Genomic DNA, 19,507 nt, shown 5'->3' with positions numbered 1-19,507 from the left:
GTCATTTTATATAAATGTCGAAAATTCGGAACATAATAATATTATTACATTATATAAATTCATTCAAGAGTTTTTTTACACATTGACGATTTTATTTGACGCATTCGACGTAATCGATTCGTCGAATGATTTAAAAAGGGGCCTTGAAACAGTTCAAACCACCGATTTAATTAGTAATTTGCACAAAAATACCTACCTATTCTAATAAATTAAAAATCGAAATAATTTAAACAAAAGCACAGCAAAATCACTGCAACTAATATATTGTATAACATAACCACGTGAACACATACGTAGGTAGGATTCTAAGAAAGGAAATAGGTATATTGACGTAGGTATAAGTACGTTGGTGGTTAGAATTTTATCGTTTGTATTTTAATTTTTATCGTGGGGGGCTGAAAATCACTCAGTGCCTCAGGCTTCCAAGTCTATACCGGTATAATGGTTTTATAACAGTTTTCGAAAAATGCACTGAAACTTTATTCTGTTTATATGACATCATAGTCGACAAGTATTACTTTTATTATTTATCATTATCATAAAGGTAACCAACGAAAAATTATTAGGGAATTCATTTTTAACTAGCCAAGCCTTGAATTATGTTAAACGGATAATGAGTGAAAAAATAAACACCACACATCTATGACGATTACGTTGTAAAAGGAGATAGCCTTTGCTTTATATTTAAATTGTATCGCAGAAGCATCGAATATCGTTCAAAGATATCCACCTCAATCCTCATAAATTATAAATATGAATTGATAAATAATGTTAATCGTTTTTAGTAAACAACTAAAAAGGTGTACATAAAAGTATAGTATACCTACGATCATGGCCCCCACAAGGGGGGGCTGACAGGGCTCTAGCCTGGGGGCCCGGGCTCAGGAAGGGCCCGGCGTGGCGTGCTGACCAGATAAGTGAGATAAACACAGATCACAAATTTGCTCTAATAGTAAGTAGTAGCTTGATAATATTAATAATTAAAACTATTTGAGTAGCTTAGTATCAAAGTGGGAAATAAGCCATATACAAAATTTTACAGGAACTCACAAACATGTGTGATAAGTGTCCGTTTTTCATATAACATACCAACTTTAAACTCAAAAATCTATGAAAACTACCGTTTTTGATACTCTTGGTAGATTTTTTGAAAAGAGCAACACTTGTACTACCATAATCAATTAAAACATGAATTTAGTGGGAGGTGGCGTTTGTCCCACTTTGATACCAAGGTACTCATTTGGTTGTACGATGCAATTTTTTACTGTGTGCCGATACTCGACAACTCCATAATTCAAATGGACGAACTCGTACATATTAAAAATATAGAAAATCGCTAAAAATACACCACTTGGAAAACGTTACTGTAGAGCGTCACACTAACTTTACCCTTAGCGATAGGTAGAGGGGCCCACCAAACATCCTAGCCTGGGGGCCCGCTTCATGATGTGGGGGCCATGCCTACGGTTATGGTTATAAGTAGGTACATATAGGTTAGGTAGTTTATTTTATATCTAAATAATCCAGTTAGATTCTAATTACAGTACCTACAGGCTACTAACTTACAATGAAACATTTAAATTCCCGCCAAAATCTGGATGTCATTTTATTGGTTGTGTATCCACGCGTAAAATACCCGAATGCTTTATCAAATTTTATGCAATTATTTTGTTGTGGTAATCATACCTACCATAATAGGCAAGCATATTATTATTATTTTATTATAATGCGGTTTTCGTTGTACAATATTTATTTTTATTTTGATGTGAAATAATGACACTTGTCGTCACTCGATTCTTGACCGAGGAGTATTATCGTGACATCGCGTGTCTCGCAGAAGTGTGGACGTACTATAAAAATGATTATCCTTGCTTTGTGGATTTAATTACTTGGACTTTAATCATACATCATCACATCACTGATTATTTTTTACCCGACTCCGTAGCTTAGAATTTATGAACATTTACCTAGTTATTTCAGCATTACATCAGCTGTACTAGGGATTCCAATCCCGGGATCCCGAGCTATTTTCAATACCTATGAATCCCGGGATTGATAAACATAATCCCGAGATTTCGGGATTGATTTTTTTATCAATTTTTATGGAAAATAAAATAAAAGCGAAAATATAACAGAAAACATACTTTTAATAAAAATTAAATACATTAGAAATAAACTGAGTTTGAATGAAGTTTGATTTATACCCATGTGTAGGTTACCGATTCATTTTATTTTTTCACATAAATTATTAAAAATGAGAAAGATTGGAAAAAAACAATACTTCGCACTTTTAACAAAGTAATTCCACCATGCTATCATACGTTTTACGGCAGTTTCATATTTGGCTGACTAATTAGATTTATGAAGCGGAAAGGCCATAAGTACGCCATGATTATTTGCTTTACTATTTTAAATCTCGCTAATCCATTCATTATGTCTTTACTATCAGAAACAGCAATCTCATATTAAATTCACATTATTATTTATATTACAATATTATTTATATCACAATATTATTTACTCCATTAAACTTGTGTATTTCCAAGATTGAACGTATACAATATTAACAATAAATGTCTTAAATAGTATAAATTATACTAGATTTATTTTTGACCGATTTTATCAATGTTATTTGTAAATATAAAATTTTTATATTAACAATGGAAAAAAATGCCAATCCCGGGACCAGTCCCGGGATCCCGGGATTGTTAAATTGTAATCCCGAAATCCCGGGATCAGAATTTTGGCTCGGGATTGGATTCCCTAAGCTGTACTAATGTAATAATAAGATTTATATAAATATATTTTATTCTTTTTATCACCACAACAGACCATGAAGCCTAAATGAAAGTAGTGTGTAGACTGTAGATCATGGCCCCCACAATGGGGGGGGGGGTGACAGAGCTCTAGCCTGGGGGCCCGGCATGGTGGGTTCCCTGTCGAAGCAATCCGACGCGGTATTAACTTAGATTTGTCCCACACACGCGTTGTATTAACAAAATATTATACTTACATAACTTCGTAATTTTTCCGTGTCAATAGGTACATCAGTTTTACCAAAACAGTGTTCATCCTGACCGTACCACCCTCCTTAAAACATTCTACCCATAGAGGTATTAAATAAAAAGAGGGGAAAAGAATCGGCTCACTCATACAACTGAATGAAGCAGGCCAACAATATCCGCCAACTTACGAGAAATAGCGACGCGATTAAAAAAATGCAGGGCATCAAGGAGGATTTACTTTGGTCATTATAACGTACCCATATAATATAATGTTAACGTGGAAATTTTGCCGCAAATTGATTACCAGCCTGCCTCAACATACTTTTTCACCATACTTGCCTGCTTCACCATACTTTCATATAACCTGCCGCCCCTAGATTCTACCCCTTTTCTCACGCGATTCCCTACCGTATTTTAGGGGAGCCACGAGGGCTGCTTGTTAGTACATACATTGTTGATTCTAATTATAACAAATTGAAATTTAAATGGATTACCAACGTACTAAATACGGCAGTGGCGAAGGTTGGAGGTAGGCTGTTAAGATCCAACATAAATAGTGCTCACTAAACTATGTCAGTCAAACGTAATTGTTGTCATACATCACTTGAAAACACCTCAGATAATATTATATACCCACTAGAAAAAAAATACGAAACTCGAAGGGATTTGAACCCGTATAACCATTGGTGTCGTGCCAATCCGTGCATTAACAAATTATGCTATGACACTATGAGCCTCCTATCTAATGACGACAATTTAAACTAGTAGGTCATACATGAAATAATGCTTATCAAATTGCGTTATTATTGACTATCGATTTTTGTGTATTAAATCAAGTAATTACCTTATTACTTATTACTAACCGACGCCCGGCTCTCGCCAAATATTTTTAGTTATAACGTGTACTTGAACGTGCTAACAATTTTTAATAAAATAATTCACAAGATTTTGAGAATGAAACGAAAACAAATAAGTATGACAGAAATTGTGTGCACTGTTTTTGTCGGATCGCCCATAGCATACCTAACCTATTATGGTTTGGCTTAGACAGGGTTTAATTGGATTTTAAAAACTGACCAGTACCATCTGCAAATTGTATTATTAGTTCAACGAAAACAAATTAAGTAGAGCTGACAAAGTTTAGTGCGCGCTATTTATGTCGAATCTTAACAGTCTACCTTCACCCTTCGCCACTGGTATACGGGTATAAGCATATCGCGGTTTGAATCTGGGGGATTGTCTACGGTCAAGTGACTCCAGTATACCTAATAATTTTACTGCACACATTGAATACCTACGGATGCATGTTATCCATTGAATGCAAATAGCTAAATGGATATTTTTATTATAATTTTAAATCCGCGCCGTCCAATTCGAAATTCCGATAACGGATATTCAAAAATACCTTTTCAACACTTCGCTGTAATATGTTGTGAAAGACGATATTAGTGATGCACCGGTTAGTAGCGAGTACCCGACATCCGGTTATATTTTCTCTAGTTAAGTCTGCGCGGTCCGGTATCGAACTTTATCACAAGTTTATAATCTACCGATAATACGTGTTATAGACGAAATGATTTTACTTTATTTTTAAGTATAAAAACAATATGTATTTACCTACTAGTCACCAAAATGATATTATGTTGCTAGGCATACACACAAGTTATTATAATATTGTAGATGTTGCGAAAAACAATCGAGAAGTTGGCAACGATAATAGCTTCTTTAATTTTGCGTTAGAAAACAAACAGGTCATTAGTGTATGTGGGTTGGGTAATCTTTCTTTTTATTTTTCGTTATACCTACCCAGTTTTACTAAAGGACCCTCTTCATAAAAAAATGCTTACACGCATATTTGAGGGTGTTGATTGCAGAGTGCGTTCGTTAATTTTTCTATCAAAGAAAGCTTCTTCCGCCAATCGAAATTGGATCAAAATTGGAAGATAGCTGCATCGTTGTAAACGCCCTCAAGCCGAAATTGATATGACGCTATTTGGTCAGTGGCAAAATATTATGCTTTTCTAATAAATAATTAGAACGTTTTTGCCACTATTCGCATTTCTTATTATTAACATATGATTTGTATGTCATAGCTAATATTCGAGACGTATATTATAATCATATGTAGAGCTATCCGTTAATTACCATTTCGAGAAAATTGCGAAAAACGTTTTGTTGGGTTTATGAGTTTTATAATAGGTAGCATGACATTTTTTTTTTTTAGAAGTGTGCTATATTTCAAAATCAGCCAAGTCCACCTTTAGGTATTTTTGACATTTTTGTGAATTGCTGAAGAACTACTGCTTCCTAACATTTCTGCATTATCAAAACGTGGAATTTATTAATTTTAAATATTCTATACTCGAAATAATATAAACTTTCACCCTTGTGACTGTATTTGAGAAAACAAAAAGCTGTTTTTCTCCTATCTATATATTATGGACTTGGCTGATTTTGAAATCTAGCGACACAAAAATATGAAAAACTCTTGGGGTAGCTCTGTGACAGGTCGAAAGCACGATTGTTAAAAATAGTTCTACCTTTGTTTCTAAATACGTGTGATCAGTTGTAACTATTATACGAAACCCCGTTTTCCTTCACGTTTTTATACTATATGATTTTTATACGAAATTTTTATCATCATAATAGATGAAAGATGATCCAGTATAATCAGTTGTCTTTTCTTCTTCTTCCAGCATGGCGTTGGTGTGGAGCTGGTGCGAGTGTTGGGAGAAACCGCCACGCCGAAAGTGTCAAGCGTCTTCTGCGAGTGTGACTCCAAGGATGACGTTGTAAGTAGAACATTTCTATCATGATATTGTTATTCCAATTTTTGTTTGAAGATTCGGTTTGATTGATTGGTTGTAGTGAGTATCACCGATTCCGTGTGGCACCAGCGCGTGGTTTTTTTACACGGCCCTTGGAAACTTCTGAAGCGACACCCTCGTAATATTAATCAAGATAACATTTACATACTTAATATATTTAAACTTCCAGTACCATGGTCCCCATAAAGGGGGGGGCTGACAGGGCTCTAGCCTGGGAGCCCGGGCTCAGGGGGGGCCCGGTGTGGCGAGTCGACCAGATAAGTGAGATTAACACACATTACAATTTGCCCTAATAATCAAAAAAAGTCGCCTATGATTTATTATTAAATATTATGTGGTTATACAATACAATTTCTAATTGTGTATCGATATTCGACAACTGCATAATTCAAATGGATGTGTTAAAATATACAAAAAAAACACTAAATATACACATTAATTTTACCGCGTACACCGTTGGAAAACGCCACGGTAGAGCGTCATACAGTCTTTATCCTTAGCGATAGGTAGGGGGCCCCACCAAAGAACCTAGCCTGGGGGCCTGCTTCAGGATGTGAGGGTCATGTCCAGTACCTACTTAGGTAAGTAATAGTGACGTGCGGTCCATAGATGCTGTAAATCGGGCGCACCCCAAGAATTTTTCGATAAAGTACTATGCAACAATATTGTGTATTTAATGTGGAATTTTTTGGTTGATTCGATTTAACTTTGATTCCTCTGATCGTTAAAACTGGATATATTATAATATTATGTATTTTTCAACAGTATCCCTCCAACAATTTTATCACCTCACGCCTCTGTTAAGTACCAAAGTATAATATTAAACTCCAATTTTTAGTCGATAGCTATATCGTTCGTAATGCCGCGTCCACATTGGCAACAAGTTGCTAAATAATTTATGGTCATATAAATTATAATTATCGTGAAATTTAATGAGGTTGCCAGCAACTTGTTGCCAATGTAGACACCGCTTACTATTGTCAAGAGTTGAACTCTACATGCATTACAATAAAGGTCAATTTGCTAATTGCGCGAATTTGGTTGCGTCGTTATCGACATATTTTATGTAATTAAAACTGAACTCTACCTGTATTGAAATGCGGATAAGAAATCTAGTTAAGACCAATTTATTATAAATAGTACCTACCTATATGGAATTGATACCAGAGCAGATCCAGCTAAAACAAAATGTATGAATGTTGCGACCTCTAGAAATGAGATCGCTCGGACACATCCGAACAAACCTTCATCGATCACATAAAAAGTGAACAAATCCAAGAAATTTGCTTAGTTGAGGGTGTGGTCAGATGGGAAGAAAATGAACTAGGTATATTACCTACGTAAAACTGCCACATATCAATTTGACGATTCAACAAGGCACTGGCTTTATTTGTGCACTCACGAAGTATTTCTACGCGGACAGTGATTTGAATTCAAATTATTCAATTAGCGCTAATTAAATCAATTAGTTCACTTTGATAATTGTTCATCTCAATTAATTTAATTGGGGGCATTAGCATCAAAGCCAGCGTGGTCCAACGAAGTCATATAATATACATTGGTGTTTTTGATTCAGACGGATCAGTAGGTACTAGAGTGGGGCACTGCCAATTTATCAATGAGGGGTTCATTTCTCTGTATAGTCTTAACACTCTAAACCAGAGATTGTCGACCTTTTTTGGTTTGGGGGACCCTTGGAGCATTTTGTAAAATCTCTGGGAACCCCTACCTAGACGATGCCTATTAAAATCCAGAGATTACAAAAGAGACGTGTAAATCAATAAGCAATTGATATAGGTACCCAGAAAAGTGCTTTAACTAAAATTACCGCCCCGTATACGTTTTATAACTTTGTACCTTTTTGCACTCTTTGCTGTTAGGCCTCTTTGCCTGATTACCTCCTATAAACTTAGATCAAATTATATGCAATTGTATTAATAATAAATAAATGGATAAATGGATAAGATGTGTAAAAAATATTTTTTTTAAAACCCTATTAAAATGATGATGTTCCAGATACCACTTACAAAACATCGCACACATGTAGATTTATCACTTTTTTTTTCAATTACGCCAAACATTTCGGTCCACCAATTTTAAACTGTCTGCTAGGTTCACCAAGTTTTTGTTTCTTATTTGGTGCAGTCGTTTTTAGCGGGTAGAAATAAAATTGTTTGTTAATGTATTAATTAGTTTTGTTCTTTACGCACAAATTGACACCAAAATTGCTCCGATCGGATGTGGCGTCCTCTTGCTACAGAGTACTCAAGCATTGTAAATCGATCAAAATTAGAGGTCCGTAGCGCGGCATCCCACGCCGCCTGATGAGGTTAGGTTAGATTAGGTTATATGTGACGGATAAAGTCTAAGGACCGACCTATGCAAGTGTAGCTGTCAGTATATTGGTGATCAAATATATATTTTTAATGTATCAAATTATTCGACCGCAATAATAAATTCCCAGCGTATCAGCAGATTGGATGGCGATATGAAATACGTTATCGCAATGGAAAATTAGTCTAATATCCATTCTTATAGTATCATATTATATCATGACTGTAATCTAATATATAAAAATTAATATTTGTGTGTTTGTTTGTTCGTATTTAATGCGCAGCCATACCGTTCATCCGATTGCAATAAAACTTTGTAAACTTATTGCTTGCACTTGCGGGAAGAGTATAGGCTATACTAATATATAAAAATGAATGTCTGTCTGTCTGTATGTCTGTCTGTCTGTGTGTCTGTCCCGTATGCGTTCCTATACCATTCATCCGATTGCGTTGGAATTTTGGTAAGTGGTTGTATGCACACCCATGAAGGTTTCTGAATTAGAAAAATCATCATCTTCTTCTTCTTCTTCATTCTATTTTCTTTTATTCGTATGGTTCCTATACCAATCATCCGATTGCGATGAAACCTTCGTCAGTTGTTGTATTAACACCCGCAAAGGTTTCTGAAATAGTACAACCATCTTCTTCTTCTTCTTCTTCTTCTTCTTCTTCATTCTATCTTCTTTTATTCGTATGGTCCCTATACCATTCATCCATTTGCAATGAAACCGTCGTCAGTTTTTGTGGTAACACACGCAATGGTTTTTGAATTAGTACAACCATCTTCTTCTTCTTCTTCTATTCTATATTTTTCTATTCGTATGTGTTCCTATTCCATTCATCCGATTGCAATAAAATTTTCATCAGTAATTGTGCCAACACCCGCGAAGGTTTCTGAATTAGTACAACCATCTTCTTCTTCTTCTTCTTCATTCTATCTTCTTTTATTCGTATGGTCCCTATACCATTCATCCGATTGCGATGAAACCTTCGTCAGTTGTTGTGGTAACACCCGCAATGGTTTTTGAATTAGTACAACTATCTTCTTCTTCTTTTTCTATTCGTATGCATTTCTATTCCATTCATCCGATTGCAATAAAATTTTTGTCAGTAATTGTGTCAACACCCGCGAAGGTTTCTGAATTAGTACAACCATCTTCTTCTTCTATTCTATCTTCTATTCGTATGCGTTCCTATACCATTCATCCGATTGCAATGAAATTTTGATCAAGTGTTGTGCTCACGCCGCAAAGGTTTCTGAATTGTTACAACTATTTTCTTTTTCTTCTATTCTATTTGTTTGCGTTCTTATATCATTCATCCGATTGCGATGAAATTTTGACCAGTTGTTGTGAGTACGCCCGCGAAGAGTTCTAAATTAGTACAACCATCTTCGTCTTCTTCTATTCGTATGCGTTCCTATACCATTCATCCGATTGCAATGAAAATTTGATTAAGTGTTGTGTTCACGCCCGCAAAGGTTTCTGAATTGATACAACCATTTTCTTCTTCTTTTTCTTCTATTCTATCTTCTTCTATTCGTATGCGTTCTTATACCATTCATCTAATTGCGATTAAATTTTGACCAGTTGTTGTGCGCAAGCCCGCAAAGGTTTTTGAATTAGTACAACTGCCTTCTTCTTCTTCTATTCGTATGCGTTCCTATACCATTCATCCGATTGCGATGAAACTTTGGTGAGTTGTCGTGCGCACGCCTGCAAAGGTTTCTGAATTAGTACAACCATCATCTTCTTCTTCTATTCGAATGCCTACCTACACCATTCATCCGATTGCAATGAAACTTTGGTGAGTTGTCGTGCGCATGCCCACGAAGATTTCTGAATTAGAAAATCATCTTCTACTTCTATTCGTATGCGTTCCTATACCATTCATCCGATTGCAATGACATTTTGATCAAGTGTTGTGCCCTTGCCCGTAAAGGTTTCTGAATTAGTACAATCATCTTTTTCTTCTTCTATTTGTATGCGTTCTTATGCCATTCATCCGATTGTGATGAAATTTTGACCAGTTGTTGTGCGCACGCCCGCGAAGGTTTTTGAATTAGTACAACCATCTTCTTCTTCTTCTATTTGTATGCGTTCCTATACCATTAATCCAAATGCAATGAAACTTTGGTGAGTTGTCATGCGCGTGCCCACGAAGATTTCTGACTTAGAAAATCATCTTCTTCTACTATTCGTATGCGTTCCTATACCATTCATCCGATTGCGATGAAACTTTTGTCAGTTGTTGTGCGCACACCTGCGAAGGTTTCTAAATTATTATTATATAAAATACAAAGTTTGTTGTTTGTTTGTTCCATCCAATTTAATTTTTTTTACTACATATTAATAACATTAATAACGTTTTCATATTTTGGATTCGATTTTAATTTAGTGTTCTTATGTTTGACCTTTACTCCTATTAGAATTATTTTCATATTGCCATATTGTATTACAAAGATATTTTAATATTAAAAAAATAATTACCTCTTATTAGTTTTCAAATATCTAAGATAAATATAACCACGAAGCGACCCTGTGCGAAGTCGGGTACTTCAGCTAGTAATAAATAAAATTCACAGCTACTCGTATTTAAACCGATGACTCGTTCAATATAATTATGTACTAGAATATAATGTTTAGGTATTACGTTTGACTCTATAAATTACGAATACTGATTTATCAAAATGTCACTCGAAGATATGTTTCCAGTCTGTTACCATCGCAGTCTCTATATCGCTTCGCCCAACATCTGATTGTACCGATATGCGGACCTCGGATCCGTACCTATCATAAGTTCAGTATTGTAACATAACTGCTGTAACATACTATTGTACCAACCGTTACGCCCAATAAAACTCGCTCCTGCATACATCTTCGACTTCTTCTTCATCATCCTCGAACCCCAAACAAGTATATAATATTTACATTAAACTTATTCTTGAAGAGTATTCGCCTGCTATTTTTTTATAAAATGCGATCTATCATGACGTATTATTATTATAAGTATTTTTTTCTCTTCAAACGTCTGCCATGGAAAATCATCTCGCGCGTCATTGGTGGCACGCGTGCCATAAGTTCGCAACCACTTTCCTAGTCCGTAAACAGCGTAAACTATTGTAATTAACTAATTATTTTCGAGACTCAGTCTTCACTGACCACTCAATTCATAAAAATGTATTTCTTCATGCATTGTCGTCACATTTTCGATATGTAGGTATTTCAATGATGCGTTTGATGCTAATCATGAAATAATTCAAAATAGGAACTTAATTGTTGATCAAGGATAACCGATAGTATTTATTACCAAAAACTTTTTTCGAATTCTCGTGGAACCCAGTTACGAGTATGTATGTTTTTGTGTGATTTTTATTTAATACTTAGTAATTGTTAATTAGATTCAGGGCTTTTTTTTTTTAAAAAAAAAGGTGCCGGAACTCACTTCATGTCAAGCTTTTTACTAAATAAAATTATATTCAAATGTCACTTAAATGAAATTTAAAGGAGCTATGCCACGAAGCGAACAAAAAAAGGTTGATTTTTACGATAATTTTTTATTTTAGTCAAAACAAAGCTACAGAAACAATAAAATACATACATTATATTTGAAATATATTGTACAAATAAGACTAAATAAGACTAAATTTAAAATATAATTGTAAATACATATGTAATGTATTTATTTATGAACTTGAATAAAAGTTTAGAGTGATTTCCAAAGTTTTTTCCAATTCTCGTCTGATACATCATCTCGATTCCTTTTCTTAGTGTTAGAGTCTAAGGCCGAATATCTTTCTTTAAGTAACCACCTATCAACATATTTTGAAGGATCGAAAAGTGTCAAGGGTGGTCCCACGAGTTTGATGAACAAGAGTGCCGAAACTGTTTTAGTGTTTAACGAAGCTCTTGTTGGGGTAATAATAAGATTCATTTGCGAAAACCCCCGTTCACATTCACTTGAAGAAATGGGAATAGAATTCAGAGCATATACCAAACGCAAGAGTTTTTCAGAATATGTCTTTTCGAGAATGTATTCGCGAAATCCACGAATCATTTCTCGTTCATCTAGTTGTAGCCTGATCGAAATGTTTCTAATTTCCATCTCTCCAAATGTCAACCGATTATCAATGTCTTCAGGCCAATATTTTTGGTCAAGTACGCGAGCCCAAAGTGCAAACTCAGCATCTTTATTATCTAGCAGCCTTTTTTCAATTGACGTTTTCAACGTGGAATAAAATATTTTCGGATCAATAGGAGGATCATTTTTAGAAACTTTTTCGTGAAGTAAAACTCCACGAAAATGCAGATTGCTTATAGCAGCTGCAGCACATTTATAATAGGGTCCAAAATTCTGTTTTCTTTCTTCAAAAACTTGAACGAGTTCATTTATTTTTCGATTTGCAATGTAAAGGTTCACATTGCGATTTTGTAGGTCCAAACTAAGTTCCGACAATTCTTGGAGAGCGTCGCACATCAATGCTAGATCCAATAAAAATGCTGTTGATGTTATTTTGTTCTTTAAGCCACTGTAAGTGCACTTGTCATTTCTATCTCTTGTAGGGTCATTCATCGCTTCTTCAAAATGACGCACAAGGGATTCATAATTATTCCACACAGCCGAAACTGAACGAAAACTAGATGCCACCCATCGGGTACTTAAAACTCTTCCGATTGTCAGTACCTCAACGCTTAGTGATTCTGCACATAAATGCAAATCTCTATTATTTTTCGGCGACGCGTGGTATAAAACATAAAGTTTATCAATAAATGATTTGAATCTATTGATCCCTGAAATTTTCTTTACAACATCACTTACTGATAATTCTAATCTGTGATTAGTACAATGCCAAACTATAATTGAAGGAAATTTTTCTGTCAGCAATTTTTTCACTCCATTTTTAGAACCTAACATCACAGCAGCGCCGTCGCATGCAACCGAAACTAAATATTTTTTTAAATATCCTTCTGTCATCCCATATAAATCAAGAGATTGGAGTAATGATTCAAATATTCCTTTTGCCGTTACGTCTTTAAGTTCAATCAAATCCAAAAACAAATTAATTGGTGAATTCATTCCAACACTTTCGACACAGCATCGAACATACACAATGAGGGTGGTTTTTTGGCTTATGGTGGTAGACTCATCAATTATCAAAGAAATTATATTTTTCGATTGAACAATTTCTTTGAAAACATTTTTTCTCATTTCATCACATATATGATTTACAATGTTAATACATGCGTTAGTGGAATGGAGAATATGACCCATTTCGATCCCATTTAGTTCTTGGAGATTAATTTCACTTTCAAACATATTGAATGATTGATTTTCCTTAGCTACTTTATATGCAGTTCGAAAAATGTTTGCTGTTATTACTTTTTCGCGAGATAACGATTTTAAAAAAGTATTTTCAATCTGCTTTTTTTTGGCCTCAGAAATGATTTTTAACGCTGCTTTGTGTGCAATAGATCCTCTGTGATCGAATTTTTTTTTTCGAAGTGACCCCAATTGTAGCTTCCTCTCTTTCCCAGAATACGTGATTTCATTATTGGCCCATTCTTTGGATATTTTCATTCCCATTGTCGTTTCAGTTCCAAGAGTTCCAACGTTTCTGCAAATTGTGCAGCCAAGTTTCATTTTGTGTACGTTCAACCATTCGTTTTTTGAGCAAAAATCGTTTTTTTGATCTAATGACCAGCAGTCTGGCCAATCGTTTTGAGTTCGACCCTGATCCCCGAGATCAGCTCGAGATGATTCAGGAACATCTACATGTACCGATATTTCCATATCTTCTGTCATCGTTTCTGTTACTGTTTTGAGCTTTTTATTTGCGGAATCGGCGCCGCTGCCGGTGGTTGAGAAGTAACAGGAAATTTTTTTCATATTTAAACTTGGGGTTGCACTAAATAATATATAAAATAGTTGCACAACACGTAATCGTAACACAAACTGACTAAATAAACGTAAATAACAATATACGCAGATGCCGCCATGCGATAAACGTCAAACTGTCAAAATCATAATACGCAAAGACATACGTATGAAGCTAGTTACATACGCAGGTTTGCTATTTAAACTATACGGTTACTTCACTAACACTAACACGCCAACATTCAAAATGGCTTCCACCTGTACCTTATTTTATCATTTTAACGAATTATTATTGTAATTACTTAAGCGCAAATATTTTTTCGTTTAATTGATTTTGAAATAAAACCGTGAAAAAAGGTGCCGGAACGCCGTTCCACCGCGTTAAATGGAAAAAAGCCCTGATTAGATTCATGTATATTTAATTAAATATGGATGGAGTTACAACGAAACTCCACGTTTTAGACATCATGTTAAAGCATGTTGGCATCATAATATACAAATAAATCATCTTGAAAAAACTGTAGTGCTACACTGAATTTATTCTGTAATTAATTAAACCAATTACGTATTCTTTAATTAACCAAATAAAAAATACCAGTAGGTACATATTCAATCCGAAAGGAGTTGGACGGTGAAAATATATTATTTTTATTATGACGAAATCCTAAAATATACCTATTATGCAGGAGGAATCATGGCCGAATTAAAAAGATGAATAATTACTCAAATTTTCGTGCAAGACGGTTAAGAACGGAAATGACACACTTACAAAAAAGATGTGGCTTTATTACTGTTTTGGTAGATATATTTAAAAAAAAAAGTGATACTTTATACATTATCAAAGTTGTAGTTGGGCAGGTATTAGGGATTGCGATCCCGGACTGAATTTTCTATACCGGAATTTCTGGATCCCGGCGATGGGTAAAAGTTAGTTTTTTTTTTAAATCTGTGTTTATTATAGTTTAATAGACGTTGCCAAACAGCTGAAATGGAGATGGGCGGGGCACATTGTTCGCCGAAAGGACGGCCGCTGGACAAATGCCGTCATCCAATGGTACCCAAGGGGTACGAAATGGCCACAGGGTCGCCCTAAAAGCCGCTGGATTGACAAACTGGTAAAGTTCGGTGGAAATACGTGGCAGCAAACGACACAGGACCGAGAGAGTTGGAGAAAGCTTAGGGAGGCCTTCATCCAGCAGTGGATTGACCCCGGCTGGTGATGATGATGAAATAATATTAACGACTTAATAAACAATGTTTTGTGACATGTTTTCATTATAAATTTAGTAGCAAATATTTACGAAATATATAAATATTTTTTTTCGACCATGTCCGATCCTAAGATCATATTTATGGGTCTCCACAGAGTGGAGATTTGTATTAACAGATTCTGTTTTTACGAGAGATGGATGTCAGCCACTTGCTCAACCTGTTAGGTCCATACTCTGACTCATACACAAATTGGAAAACAATATGTGTACTTGCCAGACTCAGAATTCGAACCACCTGGGACCCACGACGCTATAGGCTGACGCTTAAGCCGTGCGGTCATCGTGGGTGTGAAGTTTAACAGTTAAAATTTACACATCATTTTATAACTAACTATCGACGAGCCTAATCTAATTTAATACGCCTATTATTACGTCGAGAGGGAAGCAACGTTTTAATCAAAGAAAAACAATCATATAGGCATTTATTTATTAATAATTTATTTGTTAATTAGAAATTGCACCTAAAAATAATGAAAAAACTATTGAAATGTAGTGTCAAAATTTTCGTGTATTTTTATACCGATTTGGTGAGAATCTAATACATCTCTGCATCCATGTTGTATCTTTATATTTCTGATAAAAATCGTATGTAGGTTAATCCCGGAATTTCGGGATCAATAAATCTACCGGGATTCCGGGATTGCAAACCCTAGTTAATAGTAGGTATACTTAATGCAAAATGCAATAAGTGTTTTCTCATGTCATGTTTATTAATAGCTAATGCTAACACTAGACATAAGTCGTGGGAATGAAAATATTTTTTTACAATCGCTTGCAAAATAAGCAGTTGGTACTAAATTTTTGATAATGGATCGTAAAAAACATGATTCCCGGTAATTAAGTAATTACGTTGCCTTGGTGACAAAAGACATAGGTACCTCCAGTAAAAAAAGTTGCAGATTCAACCATACTAAAATTTTATTGTATTAAGTTTTGTGATACAGAACGCTGTACCTCAACCTGTTTGGGGTTGATACGTATTCCTTGTAGGGCACAAATAGGCAAATTTTTAAGGTGGCCATGATATAGATAGGGCTGAATTAACTTTTGAAGGGGCCATGAGTTTATTCAAATTAAGAAAGAACCCATAAAAATATACTTATTAAATCGGAACTTTAAAAATTGTTCGTTATTTCAATGACACTCCTCTTCCTCTCTTGTTCGCAAAATCACTTAGGTATTATTACATAAAATTCAACTACTTTTAATGTTTGAAATAATATAGCAAGAGAACTTAAACACTGTATAATTATTATAATCTTTGATTTTGCTTAAGTTGTGAAAGGAGGTTAGGCGCTAAGGGGGGGGGTCTAGTGTGGGAGTAATATGAAGAGGTCTCCACGCTGTTGAAATATAAATGGGCTGGACATATCGCTCAACAAATGGATAACTGCTGGAAAAATGCAGTCATACAGTGGTACCAAAGAAAATAAAACCCACTGGATCGATAATGTTAACGGCAGTGAACACTCCGGGACTGAGAATATTAGAATGAGCTAGGGGTAACCTTCGACTGATGATGATGACGAATAGCTTGTTCTTTTTCATTGTCGCTCATCACAATAAGTACCTATTATGATTGTATCAAAAGTGTTTATATTTTTCTTGTATATAAGCCATTTTGTTTTCCTTTCAGACAATCACGTGTGACTTTGAGGCCACTCCAGCTCTGCAGCTCAAGGCTTTTAGGCAGAAAGGTGACAAAGTGGAGGTAGCGCACTACAGAGTCAACGTCAACAGGTGATAATGAATATTTACTGTTTATTTTGTACCTACTTCACACATAGCTAACTGTCATGTTTAAATTATCCAATTTATAGTAGTGAAATGGTACCTTATATATTAATGACCTTGAATTATTTGTAAAATATCAGAGAAAACATGAAAATGTGTTATAGAGAGGGCGATAAGGAGAATACATTAAACATACACGTATAAACGCAAATTCTAAATTTAAAAAATCGAAGGAATTGTTTATTTTAATCGGGTTGTGAAAGAAAACAAATGATACTCTCGTAATAGTTTGACAGATGCTTACAGTGCGGTATCAGAAATTATTGTGTTATCTAAGAGATTTAATGGTAGGTAATTATAATTGGGATCATTTTGCCATCTGACAGCGGCTTTGCTTCATCCCTTATTAGCATTAAAAAAAGGACCAAAAACACAGTGTAATAATTAGTGTCAAGTCTATCTAAAGCGTCAATTACATTGAGCTTTTTTATGAGCTGATTATTGGCAAATTTAAAAGCGGGCGGTTCAGCTACTGCGATTTCATGATTACACACAAAATTTTCCATTCGCTGATAAGCCACAAGCCAGCGAGCGATTTTGACGGAACGTAGTTCGTTTTTTTGCCGGGAGGTCGCTACGCTCCATAATAATGTTTCCATTAAACGTCAAAAAGGTAAATTTCAAAATGAGTAGTTCGTTTTTCCACCACCACGCTCTACTGCGCAGACGCGATACGCCCACAAGCCGGCGTGTAGCTTATAAAGTTGACCGGCTTTCAACTTTTCTCGGTGGAGTGTTTACAACCTGCTTATTAGCTTGTTCGATGATTACACTGGGCGAATTTACAGGCAGATTATAAATTTGCCAATAATCAGCTCGTAAAAAAGCTCAATGTAATTGACGCTTAAAGGTAGGTTCAGGTAATATTCGGGGGGTGGGGCATGGCAAGTTTTGGATATCTCACTACTACATATTTATGAATCCTTACTATTTCTTAATCTCCGTTCCATTCCAAGACATTGTGTATGGACCTTTCTTTGAGTTATTTTAACTGACTTTTATGATGATTGGTTATGTGATCAACCCATCGTTCTAGATCCAACACACACATACTGAAGGAAAAAGCAATACGCATAGGCGGGTCATGGGCATCTCCTTAGACAAACTTAATTAGATATTTTTATTTTTTAGTGTACTAATGAGAGAGAAAAAATTAGACAGATAATATACAGAACGAACTCTTTACCTGCACCTCACCTCAACACTCCACCGCTGCTATCTGACATCTTTACCTACTCGTGATTCAATTTTATTAATAGGTTCGACTAAGTTCTTGCAGGGTCGGCAACGGTTGGATGTAAGCGCATGTCTCTTGCTTATTTACACAGCTTGACAGCTCAAAATGATTGTCATTCGACATAACCAGACCGTTCATGATCCCGAGAATTGCTTCCCCCACAATAGTCTAGTCAAAATGGTGGATGAAAATAAGCATACGAAAATCATCATGCCTGTCTGTCCGACTTACACCTCACCCTATATGGCATAAGCTATGTTTAACAAAATTCATTGAGTTTAATATACTTTGTACCTGTGTTTAATTTGCGTATAAGCTATCATTTCTTTACATCCATAAACAAATACTGCAAGCTGTTTGTACAATGTTGTTTCATCTTCTTCGGTGACTTATTTGTTAGGTGAGGTCATTCTTGCCATTATCATCGTTTGCTCATTAATTCTGTCAGAGGGTCAACGTTCAATATTGTATTATTGAGAAACAGCAGGTCACCCGTGTCAAGTTGAATTAATAGAATATGTTTAGGTACACTACCTAAGTATATTATATTAATCATAAACGCTGGGACATCTTCTGAATTCAGCGATTAGAAATAGTGTTTGCCATTGCAAAAACAGCCATGTGATGGTTCATTCTGCCTAATAAAGATGAAGATACATCGGTTTGGTGAACATTGAACATTGTATTCAAACTGTTCAATAGTTGTATCAAAATTGTTTTCAAACTTTCAATATGTTCTGATATAAATTTAATGTGTGTCTATTTTTATATGACACGGATGGAAGTCATTTTTCATATGCAGATGTTTTTGGTCTAGACTATGCTTTAGACCAGTGTTTCCTAAAGTGGGCGATAACATCCAACATCACGCTGGAGTAATCCAGGGGGAATTAATAGCCTCAGAAGCAATTGGAACATAAATAAAAGGGTGGTGGAAGTAAAATAAAATAAAAGAAAATTTGATTGAAAAATTGGGTTTTGGACCCATTTTTAAGTTCAAACACAACAATCTTTAATTTTTTTAGAAAAAACTGATTGAAGTAGCAGCAAATGAAGAGATGAAATTTAAATTCAATGATGGTTACCTCAAGCTGTCAGTGGGAAGGCAGATTTATCCTGAATTATGGGCTATAGCACCAAAGTTTTTAATTACATTTCCTTTTGT

General features: G+C 35.1%; 1 protein-coding gene across 5 annotated transcripts in view; it reads left to right on the top strand.

The window, feature by feature from the left end:
• Positions 1 to 19,507, top strand: part of LOC147066928 (uncharacterized) — a 95,474-nt gene that overhangs the window by 46,396 nt on the left and 29,571 nt on the right. For all 5 annotated transcript variants that reach the window (XM_085954708.1, XM_085954706.1, XM_085954705.1 and 2 more), the window contains exons 2-3: positions 5,702 to 5,797; positions 16,948 to 17,051. In XM_085954708.1, coding sequence (XP_085810834.1) covers positions 5,702 to 5,797; positions 16,948 to 17,051 — 200 coding nt within the window. The remainder of the gene's footprint in view (positions 1 to 5,701; positions 5,798 to 16,947; positions 17,052 to 19,507) is intronic.

The sequence above is a fragment of the Rhyacophila brunnea genome, unplaced genomic scaffold (genome assembly GCF_057557595.1).
Source record: "Rhyacophila brunnea isolate RB1 unplaced genomic scaffold, BYU_Rbru_1.0 scaffold_4, whole genome shotgun sequence".
In the NCBI taxonomy this organism is placed as follows: domain Eukaryota; kingdom Metazoa; phylum Arthropoda; class Insecta; order Trichoptera; family Rhyacophilidae; genus Rhyacophila; species Rhyacophila brunnea.
Note: the sequence above shows the minus strand (reverse complement) of the source record. Positions and strands in the feature narration are given on the sequence as shown.